General features: G+C 45.1%; 1 protein-coding gene across 2 annotated transcripts in view; it reads right to left on the bottom strand.

Moving 5' to 3' along the window:
* Fbn1 (fibrillin 1) overlaps nt 1-22,922 on the bottom strand; it is a 201,091-nt gene that overhangs the window by 157,463 nt on the left and 20,706 nt on the right. For both annotated transcript variants that reach the window (XM_050133838.1, XM_050133843.1), the window contains 4 exons: nt 16,386-16,468; nt 14,636-14,734; nt 4,690-4,785; nt 1,816-1,911 (listed from right to left, as the gene is read on the bottom strand). In XM_050133838.1, the coding sequence (XP_049989795.1) occupies nt 1,816-1,911; nt 4,690-4,785; nt 14,636-14,734; nt 16,386-16,468 (374 nt within the window). The remainder of the gene's footprint in view (nt 1-1,815; nt 1,912-4,689; nt 4,786-14,635; nt 14,735-16,385; nt 16,469-22,922) is intronic.

The raw sequence follows: 22,922 nt of genomic DNA, 5'->3' as shown, positions 1-22,922 counted from the left end.
GGGCCACGGAAGGCTACTACCTATTGCAGATCGTCCTCTAAGGATGCCACCGGGTGTGTATTAGCTCCAGGGCAATGGTGTGCAAGTGCAGGTTACAAAGGGAAGCCATTTAAACAAAGACTCCCAAAGGACGCCAAGACGCGGCACAGCAGTGATGCCAATTACACATGGCACAGCACTACTCTGGGTGGCCTGAAGAAACCCTATACAGTTTATCCAGCAATCACAGACGCTGGCCTAGAGTCGCTTGTCAAAACACACCATCAGCCTGTTAGAAAATGACCAAATTTAGGTCAGCATGGACAAGTTGAAAAGAATAAAGAACTTCTCACATACCACAGTGCTCTTTGTTTCTCTCAGCGGCACGGTTTAAGAGGCACACCAACCACACAATACTTAATCTCTGTTTTCCATCTCAGAATAAGATCTTTATACAACTTCGGAGAAAGGAAATCATTATAATTTTGAAAAGTTCTGAGGGATTTTCTTTTGTTTTCATTGTTCAAGGGGACAGGGTTTCTCTACATAGCATTGACTGTCTGGAACTTTTATGTAGATCGCTCTGACCTCAGACTCACACAGATCAACCTACCTCTGCCTCCTAAGTGCTGTGGTTAAAGGCCCGGCTTTATGGTCACCATGCCCGGCACCTGAGGAATTTTCAGTTGTGGTTTTATATGGCACAAACGTTTTAACCTTCACTAAAAAGCCAAGAATGGGGTTAGGGGTAAGAGCGTTTGTTATGCAAGCAAGAATCACTGAGTTCAAATCTCCAGTCACCATATAAAAGGTGGGCAGGGTTGAGCTTGCCTGTGACCCCAGCATCACAGGGAAGAGAGAGGCAGATCCTGGGAACTCACTGACCAGTCAGTCTAGCCAAAACAGTGAGCTTTGTGCTCAAGAAGAGACCCAAACTCCAGTGCATAAGGTGGAAAGGAGGAAAAGAAGAGAGGGAGACACCAATATCACCTTCTGGTCTCCACATGTATAACATGGGTGTGCACATATGTATACATACAATATATAACAAATGAACAGACAATTTTTTTAAATTATAGAGACAAAATTATTAACAAAGCCAGTGTTCATTAAGAATAGTACACATTCCTGCATAACTAAATATCATATTTCATCAATAGCTAGACAAAGCTGGCAGAAATTTTCTTTTAATTTATAGCAGCAGCAAGCATTGAATTTGAAAACAGAAAATCCAGATTCAAATGAAAGTTTATTGATACTTGTTTGACCTCGAGGCCATCCCCAGACATCTTGGACATCTCTGAGCTTTGGTCTTTGTGTAGGCGAAGGTGAGCATGGTGGTTGTCCCCACTTCCTGGGATGCACTGACTGTGTGGTCATGAGCATGCTCTCAGCAGGCCCAAGGAACCCCTGCAGTGAACTATGAGCTCCAAGGCTGTCACTTCAGCTCCCACCAGGGCCAATTGTCCTTCATGTGTGATTTTTCACTCTAAATGTTTCCCTATCTATGTGCATGCTTGAGGGGAATCATATCTCCAATTTACCCGGATCGTGTGAAGGTCAATATTTTACCTTTATGGGAAACTGTCCTCTTTGTATCTCAGTGCCCACCTTCTTACGCACAAACTAGTGGAATACCACATCCCAATACCGAGAACTGCTGGGTGGCATACAAACTCAGAGCCACTGTCTTGGCCTCCTGGAGATGTCCTCAGTGACAGTTCAGGAGTCTTAATGCTCAGCCAGCCACCTTCAGGAAGTAGCTCCATACTGAATGCCAGTATAAGCCAATAGCAGACTAGTCACCTTTACAGAAATCACTCAAAATCACTTTACCTCTTTCACACTGCGGTCCGGTAAAGCCGTAGGTGCATGCACACCGATTTGGGGCCACACACCTCCCTCCGTTGAGACATCCACTTTCACAGACAGCTGCAAGACAAGGAAAGAAAGTCTCACAACACCGCGTGTGGACCCCCCAGAAAGGGGGACTACCCGGTGTTTACTTTGAACAAACACCCCCAGTTGCAGATCCTCAGAGGAAGCTCCCAAACAGTGACTCTGTACCCGGGTTACTCTTACTGTCTCATCTCGGGCACCCCTGAGTAAGGCTGTAGGGAATTTTCTTGATTCAGGACTGGTGTGGAAGCACCCAGCACACTGTGGACAGTGGCATCCCTGGACAGAGTTCTGGTCGCTATAAGAAAGCAGACTGGACAAGCCATACAGAGGAAGCCAGTATGCAGTGTTCCTGCATGGGCGGCTCTGCTTCAGTTTGTGCCTCCAGTTCCTGTCTTGAGTTCCTGCCTTGACTTCCTGTGCAGAAATCTAAAATCCATCCCTTCATATCCCTCCTTCCTCTCCCTGTCATTCTCCACCGGGTTTTGTTTCGCTTTACTTTTTGGACCTAATAAGTCACCTGTTCATCTCGTCATATCTTAGCATCTGCTCTGCCCCAGAAGGCCTGAACATACACACTTCATAGTGCCAGAAACTGAGACCCGATTCCCTTCATCACCATAAAAGTAGAGAAGGTTCTGGGTGTCTAGCACTCTCTTTTGCCTCTCAACTCATAGTCAGAGCAGAAGAGACAGATGGAAGGAGAAAGCAAAATGAGAAAGGGCTTAGGCCAACTCTCACATCTTACAGATGAGGAAGCTGAAATTTAAGGAAGGTTTTCCAGGTTGCGTTCATTGGCATCTGTCCATTCTGGGCTCAAGTCCATCAGGGAGAGATGCCTGGCAGATCTCCTGACTCCTTCCAAAGACCAGGGATGTCATGCCCACCTCTCCTTCTGCAGCCAGTGCCTTACAGTCCTTCCTGCTTTCCATTTTTTTCCCATTCAGAATGATGTAAGTCCTTGTCCGGTGAAGCGGATAAAGCTGGTATTTCATAGCGTTAAACACACAGACTGTGGTGTGAGGCCACTGGGGCTCCAATCCCAACCCTGCTCATTACTGCCTGTGGATCATCAGAGAAATCACTGACATAATTGAGCCCTGACTTCCGAGTCATTAGAGGCAGTATGGAGAGCTTCCAACTCAAACAATTGTTCTATTAAATCCGTACAAGTTGAGTTTTTATTACATTTTATCGACTGACTAAGTAAGAGAGTGAGCAGGTGCTCACACACCACAACACACGTGTGGAGAGGTCAGAGAACAGCGTGAGGAAGTTGGTTCCTTCTTTCCATCAAGTGGGCACTGAACTCAGGACACTAGATCTGGTGGCAAAGGCTTTTACAGAAAGCATCATTGAACCAGCCCCAAGAACGTAGCTTTAAAATGTACCTGGCACATCGTAAGGTAGAGTTAGTAACTCAGTAGGTATAGCTCACTGTTATTTTGTGTTTTCATTACTTTTTTTTCTGTCTAACTTGTAAGGAACAGTAAACCTATAAAAAAAACTTGGCCCATGGCTTCCTGTCTGACTTTTACCCTCCCATCGCCTGTCTCCACAGGTCATCTCTAGCATTAACAAAGCCCTGCTCTAATCCACGCCCCATGGTATGTCCTGATCCAGGGCTTCAACACACACTGGGCTTTTTGCTTAAAATACTTATAACCCGTCACCTGATGGGTGAACCCTACGTATCCCTCGGGACAGGACCCGAGAGTCACCTGAGCTGCCTTGACTCTCTCTGCTACACAAAACCCAATGTTCTTACCACATAGCAGAGTGGTGTAATCACCAGTCATTATATAAATGTTGGTGTATTTATAGGACCATTTCCCATCATAGGAAACATACATACAATGGCAAGACTCCAAACAACATGCATAATTACGATTTTATTATATAAACATGTATATAATGGAGCTTAATACAACCAGGGAAGAGTCAATGACATGAAAGCATTGATAATAAAATATTTAGTATAAAAGATGTTGGGCCTCGAAGGGGTATTTGGATCATAGAATTATAGATTGTTTTATTGTTGTTAGCGTTGAACTTCCCCAGACTTTCTACAGGGTGAGTAGTACATCCCAGAGTGATGAAAACGCTCGTGAGACAAGCTCTCATCCTATGCCGTGTGCAGGGGCTGGGAGGGTGAAGGCGTGATTGATGGTATTCCTGGTGCTGATGGTGTCCGGCAAACTGGACACACATAGTAACCACTATGGAGCCGGAATCTATCTTGGGGAGCTAAAGAGAGGCAGGCATCACTAGTCAATGCAAAGGATTTGCATTAGTGTTTGGAAAAAACAATGACACTCGTTTTGAAATATTTTTGAGATGTTTCCTGAAAACACAAGTAGAGACTGTCAGAAAACCAAGAGGTGGGTGCTTGGGACTAATGCTGGGCTTTCTTTTCAGAGAGATGCGAATGCTCTAAAATTGGCTTATGGTGATGGCTGCACTGGTAGAGAAGCTGACATCCGGGAGCCCTACAATTTGAAAAGGCGGAGTGTGTGGTTTGTGGATTAAATAACTGTCAAATACTTTTCTTAAAAAGAAGGAATCTGTACCTGCTTAAGGCTAAGGCTGGAGGCCGGACAGGAGGTCAAGGCAAAGTAAAAGACAGCAAAGCAAACAGCTTCCTATGGATATCCAGGGTGGAACTCCGGCACTGTTTGGGGTTATCTGTCCATCTGTGAGGGTCCCTAGACAGCTGCACAGATGTCCCAGCCGTCACGGAAAACTCCCAGCACCTGTCTCGCAATCCCCCACGTCTACACAGGACCAGCATCCACCACAGGGCGTACTTACGCTGTCCACAGTGCGTGCCGATGTATCCCTTCTGGCAGAGACAGTGGTCATCGCTGCAGCTCCCTCCATTCATGCAGCGGATGTTACAGTGTTGGACTTGAGAAAAAAAAAGAAGAATGATTTCGTTTAGCAATGCGCGTGCATTGATGGCAACATTTCACTAGAGCTGATTTGTAGCTATTTAACAAGAAAATAAAATAATTCATTGGGATGTATATATGTCACGCAGCTAGATAAAGGGTCCTAATTATCAGAGCTCACTATGTCATGTATAAAACCTTTTACAGTGCAATTTGATTTGTCTTGGTATTGGCTTTAATGGGGATAAATGACTTCCCTAATTCGGAGAACTTACATCTCAATGACATCTCTGTAATTTATCCCAATAAGAAAGGAGTACCCAAGTTATGACAGGTGACAAAGTTAAGGTGGCAGTGATTTGTATGAAAAGATTCAGAGTCCAAAGCATCTGGCCGTGGAGACAGTCAGATAACAAATTCCACCGGTTTTTGCCCCATTTGGGTGGTAGAATGAAAGGACCTACTAGACGCATTTAATCGATGTGTAGAGAGGGATTGGGGGTGCTCATTGCATTGAACTCGGAAAGGGCTGCTCATTTAAACTGCAGTCTTTATCTAAAGAGATCGATAGTTCAAATTCATAGGCCACACTCTCACCCACAGAAAGTGTGCATTCCCGAGCCCTAGACTATGTGCAGACACCATGAGAGCTGAGACAGTGACACACTCAAAGAAGTGGAGTCTTAAACATGGCTGGTACACCCTCCTGTGAGAGATGCTAATAGTCGCAGGTAGGATACGCTCACTCCTCTAGCATGCAGACTTTCTCTGTTTCAGGAACTTGGACGGACTGATGCACTTCCCCAAGGTCCAGCTGGTCCCTCCTCTCTAGAAGCAGTAACTACCCTACCTAGAGAAAGCGAGGCTTGGCTAAGGAAATCGTGAGTCCTGCTGACACACCTCTACATAGAAGATCGTGGCTGGGCCCTGGAGGTTTGGCTTACTCTGGCCTACCCTATGTGTGGGAGTCAATTCCCAGGGGAAAGGACTCAGAGGAGAACAGAGGACTTTTTAATCTGTGCAGCAAGGGCTGTCTTCCTGGAATGTGCAAGCCAGACCTTCTCCCCAGAATACAGCAGAGTCCTCCCCGCAGGAAGCCTCATAAGTGAGAGGTCCTCAGGGCAGTCCTAGAAGTGGCTACTTGACCACAGGCAGGACAAGGCCACTAATACTCTGAGGTCAGTCTAGCCTGACAGCAGGACGAGGAATTCAGACTCCTGTTCTTACTGCATCTCTTAGACACAACGAGGAGAAGTCAAGTTGAAAGGGATCTCCTTTTCAAGACCATCTGCTCTTACTCGAATATCATGGAAGGTTCCATCTCTCCCCATCAAAAGACTCCTTCCTGCCTCTCAGCACTCAGGGCCTCTTCGGCAGGACCCCAGCACCCTTCAGAGTTCCTGGAACACACGTTCCTGACCCATGAACTTGGCTAACATGTCTGATCTATTATGAGTCACACAAAACGCCGGGCACTGTGAGCTGGTGTCTTTGTGGAACCCCTCCTAACCTGCTTCTCTGTCCCTAATTCTTAGGGCCCAAACTGAAGGTCTCGTCAAGTCTCACTTGTCTCCAAGATTCTTTAACTGTTTCATCACTCCCTTGCTCTCTGTGGTGTCTGTTTTCTCCTCCCTCCCAAGCCAGATGGAAGATGGCGAAGGTGAAGCCCTCTGCAAGGATGTGTGTGCATGCGCGTGTGTGCACTGTATGTGTGCATGCACGCGTGTATATGTGTGTATATGTATATGTGCTTGTATATGTGTGTGCACGCACAAGTGCGTGTGTGTACTTTCCTTGTTTATCCTTTCCCTGACTCATTTTTCTTGAGAGTAGGAAGTGCTGTGACTATGAATCACGCCCCTCAACGTGCCCAGGGCAGCACTGTTAGGCTGTTGCTACAAGTAATGGCAACAGAAGCTGCACTTTCAGTCGGGGCTAAGAAGCTGCCCTGTGTGTCCTAGGTGCTTACAGAGCTCTAAGTAGATAATTATTCAAATATTTTATTTTTGTATCTACAAAAGCTAATAGCTCTCCCTTGAAGCACTGCTACAGACATCAGGGAAACCAATCTCACAAACGGCTATTTGAGGCTCCATTAAAACCTCGCAGCCAAATGCTTTTAACTCTGAAGCAATCTACAAGTACACAACGGAAAAACTGCGGCAAAAACTTTGGATACTACACTAAGTGGGTCAGGAAATGGTGCACAATTGCTTTAAAATTTGGTGCTATGCTTAGTTCCATCCTATCTTAGAAAAACAGTGAGGATTGGGAAAAGGCAGGAAATGACGTCACCCTTAGAGCAAACTTGGTGCACAAACTGATTTCAATTAAAGTGGTTCATGCCAAGACCTGATTTCCATTCCCACATGAGCAACAAAGCCTCTTAGCCACTTCGAGATTTCAAACAGAAAAAGGAAAGAACTACCAGGGGCTTGCATGGTGGCTTCCCGGTTACTTGTTCAAACTGCAAATCAGAACGGATTCTCCTGTTAAGGAAGGAGTGATTGTGTGTACATTGAGATGTGACAGATCAAAAGCCTCCCTTGATATGGCTTTCGTTTCTTTAAACCCTCTCTTTCCAGTTGAAACTTTCCCAGGTTAAAAAATGTTATTCTCCTTTGAAAAACAAAACCACCCTAGGAGACTGGGAAATCCAGAAGTCACTGTGATTGCAGTGGTCACACGGTCCCCTGGGCTGTGAGTCCTCAGGTGCAGTGTACAAGAAGGTCATCAGCAGAATGGAGGCCGCCATCACTGCTATACGTGGATGGGTCCTAGAGCGTAAATAAAAGGCATCGCCTTGGAAGTGGGAGTGAGCCTGGCCTAGGGACTTATTTCTGAAACACCACAGCACTTAAGGCTGAGGCTGGAGTATTTGCATGATTATTTGTATATTCAAGGCCAGCCTGGGCCACACAGTAAATTTTGGTAACATACAGACTGATACTTTGCCTCCAAAGTTATTTGGAAAGGTTGGCACAAACCCAGCATTTCTGTGAGAAAATAATAATAAAGAAGTAGATACTTGGCTTCACCTTTGCCACCCAAGCTGGAAACAGTTCAGAGAAGTCAGACCCACAGACAGGTTTTCATTTGGATTGAATCCTACCAGTGGTGCCCAGTCTAAATTTACTCTGTGATTTAAACAGAAATTCCAGATGTTTCATAATTAGCAGACAAGAGTCTGTCTGATGAAAAAACAAAAACAAAAACAAAAACAGCAAACACAAGTGAAAAGCAGGGTTCTCTTGCACCTATAGGATGCAAGTATCTTTCACTGCATGTGCTAAACGCCCCCATGTCAGGACTCATGCCTAAATTCAGCCTGCATTGAGGTTTTACCAGAAACAGAATGCTAGAAGAATCTAAGCTTTCCCTTAGGAAAGCTGAGGCTGTCCGGTACAGTCAGATCCCCAGTGAGAAAGTCCCACTAAAGATGGCCAGGTGGTCTCTGACCTTTCCACACCAGGATCCATATCCTAGAACTAACAGAAACTGTCAACATTTACCTGTACCCACAAAAGGTTCCTAATAGATTTTACAGTCACTTTGGAACCAGTCAGCCCTTCCCGTCATTCAACAAATCCCAACTGATCATTGTCCATTGAGAAGGTGGCAAAGAGAGTACAAGAGCCTTTCTTCAGAAAGCGCAGCACAAACCCAGTACAATGACTAACTCGAAAGGAATGGCACGCATGCACCACAGAGCGGAAGAGGTGCCCGACTGACATTTGGCTCAGCATCTCAGCAATGACTCCTTCCGGAATGTACTAGGCTCTGAAGACCAGCCATCATGTCTAGGCAGACTCAGCCAGCAGAGAGAGCAGCACTCAGGGTCAATTCCAAACCAGCAACTGTAGACTGAATGTGTGTTTTAATTTCATCACTAGGCAAAGCACAAACAGGCAAATGACATAAAGCCAAGAAAAACCAGCCTACAGTTCATAGTCCCAGAGAACCTAGACAACCAACAAAGATGACCCTAAGAGAGATATACATGGGCCTAATCTACATGGGAAGTAGGAAAAGACAAGATCTCCTGAGTAAATTGGAAGCATGGGGATCATGGTAGAAGTGGAGGGGAGAGAAAGGGAGGGGAGCAGAGAAAAATATACAACTCATTAAAAAAATAATAAATAATAAAATGTGGGCTATATCAGTGGTTCTCGACCTCTCTATTGTTGTAATCCTTTAATACAAATACAGTGTGTTCTGGTGACCGCACACACACACCATAAATTATTTCATTGCTATTTTATAACTATAATTGTGCTATTGTTACAAATTATAATGTAAATATTTGATTTGCAGGATATCTGATAGGTGACCCCTGTGAAAGGTTCATTCGACCCCCAAAGGGGTCACGAATTACAGGTTGAAGCCACTGGGTTGGTCTGACAGCTCAGATGTTTGAGTACTTGCTACTTCTCCAGAGAACCTGAGTTTGGTTGCCAGCACCTATGTCAGGCAGCTCCCAACTACCTGTAACTCCAGCTCCAGTAGAGCCACTGCCTTCTTCTGATCTCTGACGGTATCCACACACTGTGGCATACATGCATACAGATCCAAATACACATAAATAAAATAAATCTTAAAAAGATAAAAATAAAAATTGGAAATGAAAAGAAGGAAAAAAAGAAAGAAGGGAGGGAGGGAGGGGGAGAGAAGGAAGAAAGGAAGGAAGGAAGGAAGGAAGGAAGGAAGGAAGGAAGGAAGGAAGGAAGGAAGGAAGGGTGAGCGAGACAGACCAGTTCCTATATTCTACACCTGAGACAACAATCCACTGCAGCGGCCTGAGTCACTGCAAGACAAAAAGGGATTTTATTTGAATAATTCCCTTAGGTGCACAAATATCCATGGGTGTCTACAGACACGCACAGCTTAGAACAGGACCAGAGTATAAAATTACCTGAGCCAGAAAGGGTCCAGGAAATGACAGGTTGAGTGACAGCTGTGATAAGGTATTTTCATAAAGTCTGAGCCACAGCAAAACTGAATCTAATCTCAGCCTCACACTTAACACAAAATGAACCTCCACTGAAATCATAGAGGTAGGTGTAAAACTATAAACATTTAGAAACAAGTTAGAGAACATCTCTGTGATCTAGGGATAGGCAAAGCCTTCGTGGACTGGACACCAAAAGCATAAAAGGGCAAAGGGAAGGCTGATAAATTAGAGTTTGCTAGCTTTGAAAACGCGCTTCGTGGACGACCCGATCCACCCCTGATGATGGGAAGGCAAACTCTGGAGAATGTCTTGTGGGGCAGTGTCTGCAGATCACACGTCTGACAGAGCTAGGATTTGGCACACACAGCCCTTAAAACAGTAGTAAACAAGCAAGCTAAGAGCGTCTGGACACAAGTGAAAGTGTGTCACTGACAAAGACGTACAAAAGACAAATCAGAACACGAGAGGGTGATCAATAACTGAACACACGAAATGGTCCTCAACACCATTAGCCTTCAGGGAAATGCAAATTAAAAGCACAAAGAGATAACACTACAAACCCGACACTAATCAGAACAGCTGGATTGAAGTGCAGAAACAATGTTGAGAAGTGTGAAGGACACAGAACCTAGGTCATTCGTACGTGGTGGGGAGAACGGAAAACTGTGCAACTCACACCAGCTGGCTACCCAGTACCAAATGCTCGGTCCTAAAAACATACACACGAGTGACGTTATCCAGACTGAGCAGATTGCATTTATGTATTTAGGGAAATATATGTATTTATGTACATGCGTGTAACACTCACTAATGAAAAATGGGGCCATGAACTTGGAGGTGAGCAAGAAGGAGTTTATGGAAGGACTTGGAGGGAGGAAAGGAAGGGAAAATGATGTAATTGCATTATAATCTCAAAAAAAAATAAAGGAAATAAAACTGAGCAATTGTCCAAAAATAGGTTGACAGTTCTTAAAAAGCTAAAACTGCAGCAGTCACACAACACAGAAACGGCTTCCTTCGGTGCGCGCACACACACACACACACACACACACACACACACACACACACACCAAACCCTAGCTGTTGAAAAAATGTAGGAGTCCTTCACCAGGAAAGTAGCTGTCCACTGTGGGTGGCACCATTCCCTTGCTAGGATTCAGGACCAAATAAGGATGGAGAAAGGGGGGCAGGCAAAGGCATGTGTGTATTAGATCATTGCTCTCTGCTCTTGACAACTTGCTCCAGTCCCCTTGACACCCCCTGCCATGACAGACTGTAACCTGAGACTGTGAGCCAGAGAAATCCTTCCCCTAGGGTATTTTCTTATTATAACAGTGGGAAAGAAAACTGGGACAGATCCTTCCAAAGAGGGCCAGGAGCCTGCTTACCCCATTGTCATATGAGCGCCTTAAAGAGAGCGACAACTAAGGAAAAATACGCCCTTATCAGATGGGAAATCTTCTAGGGCAATTCTGATTTGCAATTCCCAGTTTCTAAAGCCATAAAATGAAGTTCCATGGTATTTAGTTATGGAAGCCTGAAGTATTTTTCTTTTTTAAAAAAAGATACAATATTTGTTTAATTTTTATTTATGTGCATGTGTGTGTATGTGTGTGTGTGTGTGTGTGTGTGTGTGTGTGTGCCAGAGTAGCCCAGAAGAAAGTGTTGGCTCCCCTGGAGCTGGAGTGACAGACAGTTGTGGGTCCCCTGGTGAGTGTGCTGGAAAAAGAACTCAATAGGCCCTCGACAAGAACAAGCCAAAGCGCCTAACCACTGGAGAGGCCCATCTCGCCAGCCTGAATTTGTTTGCCTATTTCTTTGCTTATTTATTTTTTATTTGTGTGGGTATTTCGTCTGCACCATGGAACCCAAAAGGGGTGTCGGATCCCTTCAAGCTGTTGTGAGTTATCATTATGGATGCTGAGAGCTGAACCCCAGTCCTCTGCAAGAGCGACAAGTGCTCTTAACCACTGAACCATCTCTGTAGCAGCCTGAAACACTTCCTTATCCTAGTTCTTATTAAAAGTTAATATATATTTACAAATGTATGTGCATATGCATATTTAAAGGGAGTTGAAGTGAACTCCTTCGATAAACATTATAGGGCCTTATAAGAAGCAAAATTGCTCAGGATCCAAGCCTGACTTCAGAACCTTAAGCAGGGTCTTAAACAGAGCTGGGATCAAAATCCAGAAACAAATCAAAACAAAAAGCCATGGCTCTGACTTTTTCTAACTAATCTTTCTGTTGCTTCTGTACTTAAGCGACCAGTGGCCATAGCTGTGCTAAGTTTAAGGGAAGCTGAACCTTTGTGATCCCATGAGAATTTTGCTGGCTGTCATTTGAAACTTATAGGAAGATGTCTCCCCGTTCAGGTTCCACAGGGCACTGGAGTCAAACACCACCTGCCAGAAGAGCTTCCTTCCACCCTTTCCTCAGTCAGATGAGAACAATAAGAGCTCAGAGGTCCACCCCATCACTTCATCACATGATAAGGAGAATTTTTTCATAGGCTGGAGTGCTGAAGTGTCGGAATTAGACCTTTCCAACTTGCAGTCTGCGGGCTGAATGTGTCCCAGGGTAGAGTTATTAATACAAACAAATACATTTGTAAATGACAGCATCCTATCACGTTGAATGGTTAGACACTGAAAACTGGTCCTTTTCATACAGGTAGCTGTATGAAAAACGTCTCGCTGATTGATGTTATCCCATTCGCGGGAGAGTTATCACATGATCTACATACGCTGATGAGTATTACAGGCTGGCCATACCTTCTGAAGCATAGCCCTCCTATTCCACTAAACATGGTGGAATAGGCCAGAATGGAATTTTGACCCAGCCTTAGCTACACTTAATTGTTTTGAACATTGCCATCTTTAATTTTTAAAGCTCTTATGACAATGTTAATTCTAACAGAGTCCAAGATAATAATTTTTAAGACTCCATATACCTCAAAGACCTTGATGAAGTGATTGTTTTTTCTATATACTCCTCTGTTCTACACACAGCTCTGGGGCTTTGCCCATCACCAGGCACCACGAACAGATCCAAAGTTTCTAGAAAAAAGCACCATCTGCAGGGCCCAGACTCAAATCTCTAGCTGAAGTCTGGCCCGGGGTCTTACTGCTATGTCCTTTCCAACTTCAAGACTAGTTCAAGGCGTACTGGGACCACACAGACCTCACCACTGGTCTTGGTAAAGTCCTGTCCGTGTTTCATGGCTTTTGCTCACAGAGAAGTCGCGAGCACTCACGTGATCATTAGATTTTCCCTCTAGACACTCAGCTGTAACTTTAGCGCTGTTACAGCTCGGAAAAGAGGCTGGTCAAGGGGTAGGGTATGGTTCCTGTCTTGATAACCATAGTCTTTCCAACACTGAGGCTGTCTCCCCTCGGTAGTGGTCTGGGTCTTTCTGGCAAGGATAGGGATGTACTGTATGATCCTGAAACTCCCATTGACTTCACCAATCTTTCTGTCCCTCCAGCTCGGGTGCCCTGGATGGGTAGACTCGGCTTGAACATGCAACACCAAGCTAAGATCAAGTAAGAATACACCGTGCTCAGTGTGTGGAGTTCTAGCCCTGGAACTACAGCTATCCTGATCTATCCTGCTTTATTTAGTATTGAGCCATCTTTAATTGGGTTCCAGCAGAAGCAGACAGTTTTAGCAAAGGTGATTTGCTTAGGAGTGATGCCAGGAAGCATCACTGTGGGATGAGGCTGAGTCCTGGTCAGGAATTAGACGAGACAGCACATAACGAATCATAAGGAATCCAACACATAGTGGGAGCAGAGTAGCCAGAGCACTGGTCCAACAACCCCCTCCCCATCTGTCACTGATTGTAAGTAGATTCTGTGTCCACTGACCCCGAAGCCCGACCCACTCCCTCTGCTCTGGACCATCCCTGGACAGACAAATGTTGATCAAGATTTCCAGTCAAGTTCATGCGCTCCCTTGTGAGTGCCAAGAGGGGTAAGTGGGCACTAAGATGGTCTGCTCGGCTAGCCAATTCATCTGAGCCAGCGACTGGGCTAATGAATTACACAACTTCACATGAGGCCCCTCAGCAGATAGGAACCTTGACCCACTGTAGTCTCTACTGGCACCAGACCCAAGAGACTATACTCACTCCACCCCAGTGACCCCCAAAACGTCCTCAAATGCAGAACAGCAGTAAGGAGAAGTGCATTGTCTCCCCCCAGAAACTGCAAGTGAAATAGAAATACATATCCGTTTTGCCTTGGCAGTGGTTGGGATATCGAGGGCTGTTTATACAGGCATGGACTTTTTAAAACAACTAGCAAGGATGCGCCTTCCAGTCTCCACGTTTCCCCATTCCAATCCTTTGGGTACCACACTTAAAGATAAAGGAAACAGTAAAGCCAGAGAGCAATGGCTCTCTAGAATAAACTGTGGATGTTTGTGTGGCCATGTCTTATGTAATATCTCTCCATGTCACTATCTCTCGTGTTTTCCTCATGGAAAGGCAAGTGTTTTGAGCTTCAAATACATTTTTCATCAGATCAGTTTTGTATTTCACTACTGCAAACAAAAATGGCTAGTTTTCTGGAGCCAAAAATGTTCATTCTATGGTCTTTTCAGTGACCACCTTCCCCAGTCTCTCCATTAGAGTTGCAGAGACGGACGCAGCTATGCCGACATAGAAGATTGCCATCTTTACGCTCTCCCTACCCCCCATAGACAATCCTGCTATACAGAGTGCAGAAGGGAAGTGGGAGGCTACATCCAGGAACGCCTTTCCAATAATTCTGGGCAAAGTAGAGAAGGCAGATGTTCTGGTGGGGGAAAAAATGTATTGCAGGAAAAGAAAAAAAACCGAAAAGCAAATTTAGGGGAAAATAGGGCATCACCACATTAAATAATATCATCTATAATAACATGTTAGACTCACTGGATCTGGAGCCACAGGAAGGCGATATCTGACCGGACGGGCAAGTGCACATATTTGGCCTCGAGCAGAATCCATCCCCACAGGAATGCCGGCAAATGGCTGCAAATCAAATCAGAAGTCTATCAGCACAGAGTTCCTCAGCACACAGCTAGGCACAGGGACCCAGTGCTCAGATGGCTGCAAATCAAATCAGAAGTCTATCAGCACAGAGTTCCTCAGCACCCAGCTAGGCACAGGGACCCAGCGCTCAGAGGAGGGGCCTGAGCCCACTGGCCCTCAGGTAGCCATTCACACAATAAGTCTAGAGTAAAGGAACTCTGGTCTGAAGTCAGCAGCTCTCTTATCCATATTGGTAACTTTCTGCCTTTCCGTTCATTCACTAGGACTCAATAGTTCAAAAGCCCTGGTCAGCTAAGGAAGAGAAAAGAAAACAAATAAAAATCTTGTAGCTCAACATATTTATATTCTTATAAGAACTCTGCTCTTATATTAGTTTATAATTTAATAATGGAAAGCTTATAACAGTGTTCTTGGCAGCTGATTTTACTGTGAACGTTTAATTGTTACTCTGTTCTGAATTACGCTGACAGCCCGAGGGGAGAATCCAGAATCCATCACTTAGTGCTGATTCATATTGTCGATGTCACCCAGGGCCAAAGGCTCTGCTGGTGTCCTGAAGAGCCAACTAGATGACAGGTGAATTAGAGCTATCAGCAGACTAAGTTTCGATCACTAGTTCTTAGACTTACTGGCACAGTGTTCACCTTTGCCCAAACTCAAGAGCCCTGTAAGAGGCGAACGTGATGCAAGAGGCTAAAATAATATATGGGGTAGAATGTGCATTGAAACATGGAAAGAGATTTCATAGACACGGCAGGCTGTTATTAGGTGGGCTGCCACAGAATCACATCAATGTTTACGTTGATGAAAACATTCTACAGGGAATTCCAAAGAACTAGGGAGAAGGATTCAACTCTCAGCTCCCTTAGAGAACTACACATTCCACCACCCCCCTTAATAAATTTGCTTGTGGGGGGGTATGTTTAAACAAGGCCTCTATGTATAGCCCTGGTTGGCCTGGAACTTCCTATATAGACCAGGCTAACCTCCAACTTACATAGACCCAAACTTCTCTGCCTCCCAAGCAAGTACTAGGATTAAAGTATATACCACCATCATGGTCTCACAAAGTAGCCCAGGCTGACCTCAAGTTCTTGATCCTCCTGTCTCAGCCTCTAGAGTTCTGGGATTATGGTGTGTGCTGCCACAACCAGTTGTGCCTCAACTTTGATCCCTAAAATGAGTCCCTTGCCTTTGCTCTTTGTCTAAGACTTAGACCCGCTTTTGCCCTCGATGTGAATACCTATGGTCTAGGGAGGCCAGGGCATATTGCAGCCAAGTAGGGAGAAATTACAGTGCGGAAGTCAGCTATGAGAGGCTTTGTTCAAGATCCCATTAGCATGATTACACCAGGCTACGCAGCCAGGAGCAGCAAACAGGGCCCAGCTTTAATCAAAGCGTCCCCACAGCTCCATTCTGGAGATTTAGAAATGTTCTAAAGGAAATCGCTGATTAAAGAAGGGCAATACTCTGGAAAGTTACTGTGTTTCCCAAGGGGGATTCAGAGTATGTAGGAAGGCTTAGCTCCAGGAGGCTGAGCTTTAAACACGTTAACGGTATTCAGCAGCGAGCATCGCTATGCAACTGAGTCACACCAACACGCTAATGACAGGTCAATCTATTTACTTACGAACAATGCACTGATTTCCACCAGGCAAGGTTTTCCATCCAGGACAACAGTACGCATTATAACGTGATCCACAGACATTGGGTCTGAAACAAAAAAACACAGAATTCCGTACTTTGAAAAATAAGATCTAACAAACCGAGAGAGGAGGAACACCCAAAGCTATTAAGCAGAGTGAACCCCAACAGAGAATGGTAAAATTGGGGGGCCCAGTCAAGCTGAGTAGTTTAGAGCATCTGGAACATTTTAGTATAGTGATATGGTAGGAAGTCCTTGATACCAACACATAGACAGTAGACCAGGCCACGGCAACCCTGAGATCGCAAAGAGAGCGTCTGCCAGCTCAGTGCACAGAAGCAAAAGCCCAAGGGGCTACGTAAACAGGCCCAGTGTAAACCAACTTCCTATGACTCTGGATAAGAAAGATCAGATTAAAATCTGTTACATGCAAAGTTTTAAATGTCTACTCTCAGAGCGACATAGTTTCCCCCTCTCTGGCCCAGCTTTCCTCTAAAACGTTACCACATTCTTCCTTTAACAAAAAAATGACAGGAATTCTAACTCTACCATTAGTCAGAAAAAAAATAAGGGCCAAAACATGTAAATATTTCTTTAGCAAAAAGTTGGAAACAGCTGATATCAGAAATCACTGGGAAATGAAAGCAGCGTCACTCGGAGTTTACTGCTTACAGACAGCTTGTCACGTGTCTTGGAACTCAGAATCCAGAGGGTCAGTCTCTAACAGTTCCTGAGGGCTGAGTGAACGCGTGGCTACTCCTGTATCAGAAAGGCGAGCTGGAACACAGACTGGAGAGAAGCCAGCCCTTCACTGCGTGCGCCCTCTGAGCCTAAACACTGATGCCAGGTGCTGGCAATGGCTAACTATTCATGCGTTGAGTGCTCAGACCCAAATGGGACCTCTATACCAAGCCCTGCCCAAGGCTCAGAGAACATCCTGAGAGGAGACAGACAGAATGTGAGAGCCAGAAGACGGGAGGAGAGCTGTGAAGGGCTGTCTTCTGGAAATGGCGTGGCTGCTGTACTCATTGGCTCCTAGCAGCTATGGTGACCCACTCAAGATCAAGCTAGTCAAAATTCCAGAGTGGTTGGGGGAGGGATGGTGAGACCTCCCACTCCCGGCAGAGGAACTTTTGGAAGATGATGGCTGCTGGAGGAGGAAGTCACAGCCCCTCGTCCGTGCCCACATGGGCAGCAATGATTGGACTAAGTAAGTTATTAACTAAAAAGGAAGAAGAGGAAATTAACGAAGTTGGAACAGGGACATTGCCGGGGGTGCGGGGCATTCTGGGAGGAGCTGGAGGGGAAGAATAAGGGATGAGTGTGATAAAACATAAAATATAAAATTCTCAAAGATTAAATGCATTGTTTTTTTTAAAGAGTCACATGTTTTACAGTCAATTTCACAAAGCAGAAGACATTCCAAGGCTTTCTAGTATAAATACCACAGTCCCTCAAGGATAAACCTTCAACACAACCGCACTGCTAAAACATATTTCTCAGCTGGGATGCTGAGATCTCGATGCAAAGCCCTTCTGCTTGAACATTAGCCGCCTTCTAGGCAAGTAAAAGTCCCCTGTCCTGCAGGGGTAAAGTCAGTGCCTGTCCTTCGGCTTTTCTATAATTCTAGAAATTCTGGAACAATCTACAGCATACAATGTGAACTCCAGACTGACTGATGTCAGGGTCAGAGGGGAGAACTGGGCTAACAGAAAGGAACATTAAACTTCATACTCAGCAGCACGAAGTATGTCTACATAACAAAGGCGTTATTGTATGGCCTCTCTGGTCTTCATTTATTTCAGCACACAGTGTGAAGATACAACATTTGCCTTGTCTCCAGTGTGTGTGTGCATGTGTGTGTGCATGCAGGCATGCATGTCCCGCAAACAATGGACATCTGAGTGCTGCGTGTAAGAAGGAGAATGAAAGAAGAAAGCATCACTATCACCCAGATGGGGTCATCTCACCTACTCAGTTGCCTCAGGAAGAGACAAAAGTGTCCAAAAATTGTGTCTGGGAGATTGGAAAAAAGGCTCAGCAGGCGAGCACTGACTGCTCGACCTGCGTTTGGTTCCCAACACCCACATGGCGGCTCGCAACCATCTGTAATTCCATTCCCAGGGGGTCAGACACCCTTCCCTGGCCTCCACAGGAATCAGGCATGCACATAGCACACATACATACATGCAGACGAGCCACTCACACAATTAAATCTATAGGGGAAAAAATTTAACTGTATGGATCTTATCATTTAGTCCTTCGAGTGACAAAGTCTCATTTAGTCCCTCACATGACAAAGTTGTGCCTCAAACCTCACTAGGCAGAACATTCTAGGCAAGTAAAAGTTTGGAAAAAGAATGTATAGGAAAATAGGATACAGGGATGCAGGAAGCGGGGGCTCAAACATTCTAAATGCTCTCGGTTTAAAATGACATGCCGGCCAAACTCAGTTGCCTCAACCCTTCCCCATCAATGCCCATTACAACAGCTCTACTGGATCCAGGACAGCCCCAAAACCAAACCCTGGGATTGCTTCACTCAAGCCCCCTGAGCCTTTGCAGGTTAAAGGTTTTTTCAAGTAGAAACCAGGACTATCTGATATAGACAAGTCCATTTATTGAATGACATCACACATGACTTTGTGAAAAAGTTGTAATGAAAAAGGTCCATGGCCAGTCATTTCGGTCCTCCAAAAGCAAGACATTCAAAAGATCCCCCTCAAGGTATCAAAAACTTTTAGTACTGTGAACATTATTGTATTTCTATATTTAGGATCATTCTGTCACCAACATCACGGAGGACTACAGAAATTACCACGTTTACAAAACAGAGAATGAGTATTCTTCATAGTGTGGAAGTCAGTGCACAGAACTTGGGGGAGAACCAGTGGGGAAGCGTTCTTAGCATGCAAGGATGAGGAGCTGAGTTCAGATCTGCACAAAAAGCTGGGTATAACCACACATGTGCCCGTGACCCCAGGCACTATGACAGGCACAGATCAAGGGGGCTTGCCAGCCACCGGCCTAGTTCTACATTCACTAAGAGATCCGTTTCGGTGGACTGGAGGGGAGAGGGGCAGAGCAGGATGCTTGGTCTCCTCCTCTGGCCTTTATACACATGCGCACAGATGGATATGCCCCAAATATACTCACAGACGCATTAAATTTGTTCAATACTAAATAAACACATAAACAAACAACCAATGAATAAATGAATAGTGACATGGTTGGCATGAATCGGGAACAAATTGGAAGGAAAGGTTTGGAAATCGGGAAGACAACCGACCCAGGAAGCACAGGTGCTAAGAATAGTACACAGTATTTAAAAGTAAAAAAACAACTGACAAATAAAAGCTACGCTCTTGAAGCCAACCTGGTCTACACCATACTGGACCAGCTAGGGCTACACAGTGAGATCCTCTAACCTCTCCCCCACAAAAAGAAAGGAAGCAGAGGACGATGAGGTCTGCATCTCTCGATGAGCTAAGCTGTGGTCCTTCACTGTAAGAACCCACGGCTGCTGAGTCCAGACATAGTGGCACGGGTGTCGTAGATGCCACCACTGTGACAAGCATGAGAGCTGAGAACAGAAACGAGCACTCGGGGAGCAGCCAGGAGACCGTTCGCTTCCTCACTTACCGCCATTACGCCACCGCTCATGCTTCGAATCTTAAATGTTCCACTCATAATCTGACCCTCATCTTTAATCTAAATTATCATTACTTCTAAAACTACGAACGCACTCACCTCTCGGTAGGACATTCTCTGATTTGTTAGAAGGGGGAAGAATCCTGCTTCCTTCTCCAGGCCTTTTCATCAGAGCATCACAAATTTTACTATACCTCCTTCACAATCTGCATTACTTTGGAGTGTGGTCGGCTTAATTCACATTTTGACTTTTTATTTTATAACTTGATCTTTTTCTTTCTTATGTTTTGTTTGTTGTTGTTGTTGTTTATTTTGTTTTTTCAAGACAGGGTTTCGCTGTGTAGCCCTGGTTGTCCTGAACTTGCTTTGTAGACCAGGCTGGCCTCAAACTTAGAGATCTGCCTGCCTCTGCTTCCCGAGTGCTGGGATTAAAGGCGAGGTCCATCACTGCCCAGCCAATAACAGTGTTTAATCTGATTCTCCTCTGTATGGCTAAACAGAGAGTGTTAGAGTTATGCACTTTCTTCCCAGTGATTTCAGTCTGGAGACTTGTGAACTAATAGAAATGTCTTAAACATACTGGGAAAAAATTGTTCTTGCACATTGAAAAGGGGGGTGCTCTAATCTTGAAGCAAATGTCTTGTTTCAGCTGGAAGGCAGGAAGACATGTAAAACTCAGAGGCGACACACTGAGCTGTTTTCATTATAAAGGTTATTACTCTAAGATTTCAGCACAAACATCATTTACAAAGAAAGTAGATTCTTAATGAAGTGACTCTTGTGTAACTGTGAGTCTAGCACGCCCACTACCTTTCCTTCTCATCATCCTCTCTACTGGCTCACTACTCCTCAAATGTCACAGCAAACTGTGCTGTGCAGGTAGCAGCCTTCGGCAAGTTAAGAAAAATCCAAATTCAGGGGGAACAGAACTTTCCACTTAAACGCTAGGATTCTGTTCTTCTGTTTCATGTTTGTAGCAACTCTTTGAGGTGAACACTGTTGTTAGTATCTTCCACTCTGAGGAAATTAGGGCCTCAGGAAGGTTAAGCCAATTACCAAAGTCCCGTGTCTTAAAAACGCATCGTGGGTGAATCTGAACTCAGAAAGTCTGCTTTTGAGTTCATTCTCTTAACTAGCAAATCAGAACACCAATGTAATCAGAAAGGAAGATGATATTCTGCTCAATGGCTCATGTGACATAGATAATAAAAATCACGCATGTCTACTGATGGACTAGAGATAGGGATAAGCTGGTTTGTGCCTGTATTCTTATAGCCCATGGGATAAGAGGGGAGTGTGTATACACTCTACCTCATCACTGTGATTCTTTTTGCAAGAATGGTTCTGCATCTGTAACTTCTCCCACCCGGCTCCATCGCTCTGGGGGACGGTGAGCCTCCACAGGCTTGCTGTTGGAGCCAGTTCAGACGCAGCACTTGGAGGCTGTGTGGGCTAACTAAAGCGTCTCTCAGTAGAGCAAACAGCTGGGCTCTACCACGTCTGACCACATCACTGCAGGAATTGGCCTCAGTGCAAGATGTCTGCAGATGTTCGCATTCCTCTAGCCAGAACCCACTTCTGCAAGTTTGGCCTGTCGAACAGCAAGATAGCCTTTCTGCTTCCTCTCCTAAGTGCAAAGCCTTTTCCAAATAGGGTTGGTGTAATAAAAACAAAGTCAGAGGGCTTTTATTTCATGTAAGAGTTTCCCAGCCTGTGCAGCAATTAAATACTTGCTTAAGGTAAGGGCAAATGAGGCTGACTTTGTGCCACAAGTTACATGCTGTTTTGACCTCTAAAGAAAAGCTTCAATTGAACCCACTGAGTAGAAACACAAAGAAGGGTCCAGGATGCAATGCTGTCACGTAACAAAGGGTGCCAGGACCCACGTGATATGTGCCAAGGTCATATCTTAATATCGTACAGTTCCAGAGTTAGAGCCTCTCACTCTCAGAACTGTCCTAGATCGTGGAGCAATTAAAAATACCGGAAGCGGTTCTCCCTATTGTCGACTGCGCATCCTGAAGCACACACGGCCCAGCGTGCTCCTCACTCGCAACCGCCTCCTTCTGTTATTTTAACACCTTTATCCTGATCCTGCCGAAGGCAGAGGTCAAGTCTGCAGTGATGTGAATACCACATGTAACTGTTCCAGCCCATCTGCCAGTCACAACACTGTGAGTAATGGAAGCAGCTTCCATGACCGCCTCAGGCCCCAGCCAGACACGCGGGATCAGAGACGCACTTCCGGTTTGTCTGAGGCGACAGTACCCAGGGCACCGGCCGTCCTGGTTTCCTACTTTGAAGGTGCAAGCCAACCAACCTCTCTAATTTATTGCAAGAGTCTTTTATTAACAAAAATCATCAAAAATACTATGCTGAAACAATCTAAAGATAAACAGAAAGAATACTTCATGCTCTGGTTTTCGAAACCTTTATCCCCTTACTTGCTCTCTCTGGCACCAGTCAACTAGCGGCTTCCGTGGCTTCCCTCCCCAAACTATGGGCTGGTGTCTTTCTCTCCTTCCTTCCTCCCATTTCTGCCTCCCTCTCTCTTTCTCTTCGGCCCCGCCCTTTTCTTCTCTCCTTAGTGTCCGTTTAGAATGCAATGTTTTGTTACCACCTTGAACTTGCTAAATTCAAGACCACACCAGTGGCGCATCTTCTTGTGTAGTCAGCAAGTTGACCACTGTGTACTTGACTTGATACAGGACGATCAAGTCAGCACTTTGCCCCCCAAATCACAAAGCCGTTCAACAGTGTGATGGAGGTTGGAAGCAGCTCTGTGTTTTCATTCCTGCTCTACCCCGACACAGCCGTGCTAATTATGACCAACATCATGACGGAATTATAAATAAGGGGCGTTCTGTGAAAC

The sequence above is a fragment of the Alexandromys fortis genome, unplaced genomic scaffold, assembly GCF_014885135.2.
Source record: "Alexandromys fortis isolate MF-2015 unplaced genomic scaffold, M_Fortis_MF-2015_v1.1 scaffold_6, whole genome shotgun sequence".
Taxonomy (NCBI): domain Eukaryota; kingdom Metazoa; phylum Chordata; class Mammalia; order Rodentia; family Cricetidae; genus Alexandromys; species Alexandromys fortis.
The sequence above is the reverse complement of the archived record's forward strand: the minus strand, read 5'-3'. Positions and strand labels throughout refer to the sequence as shown.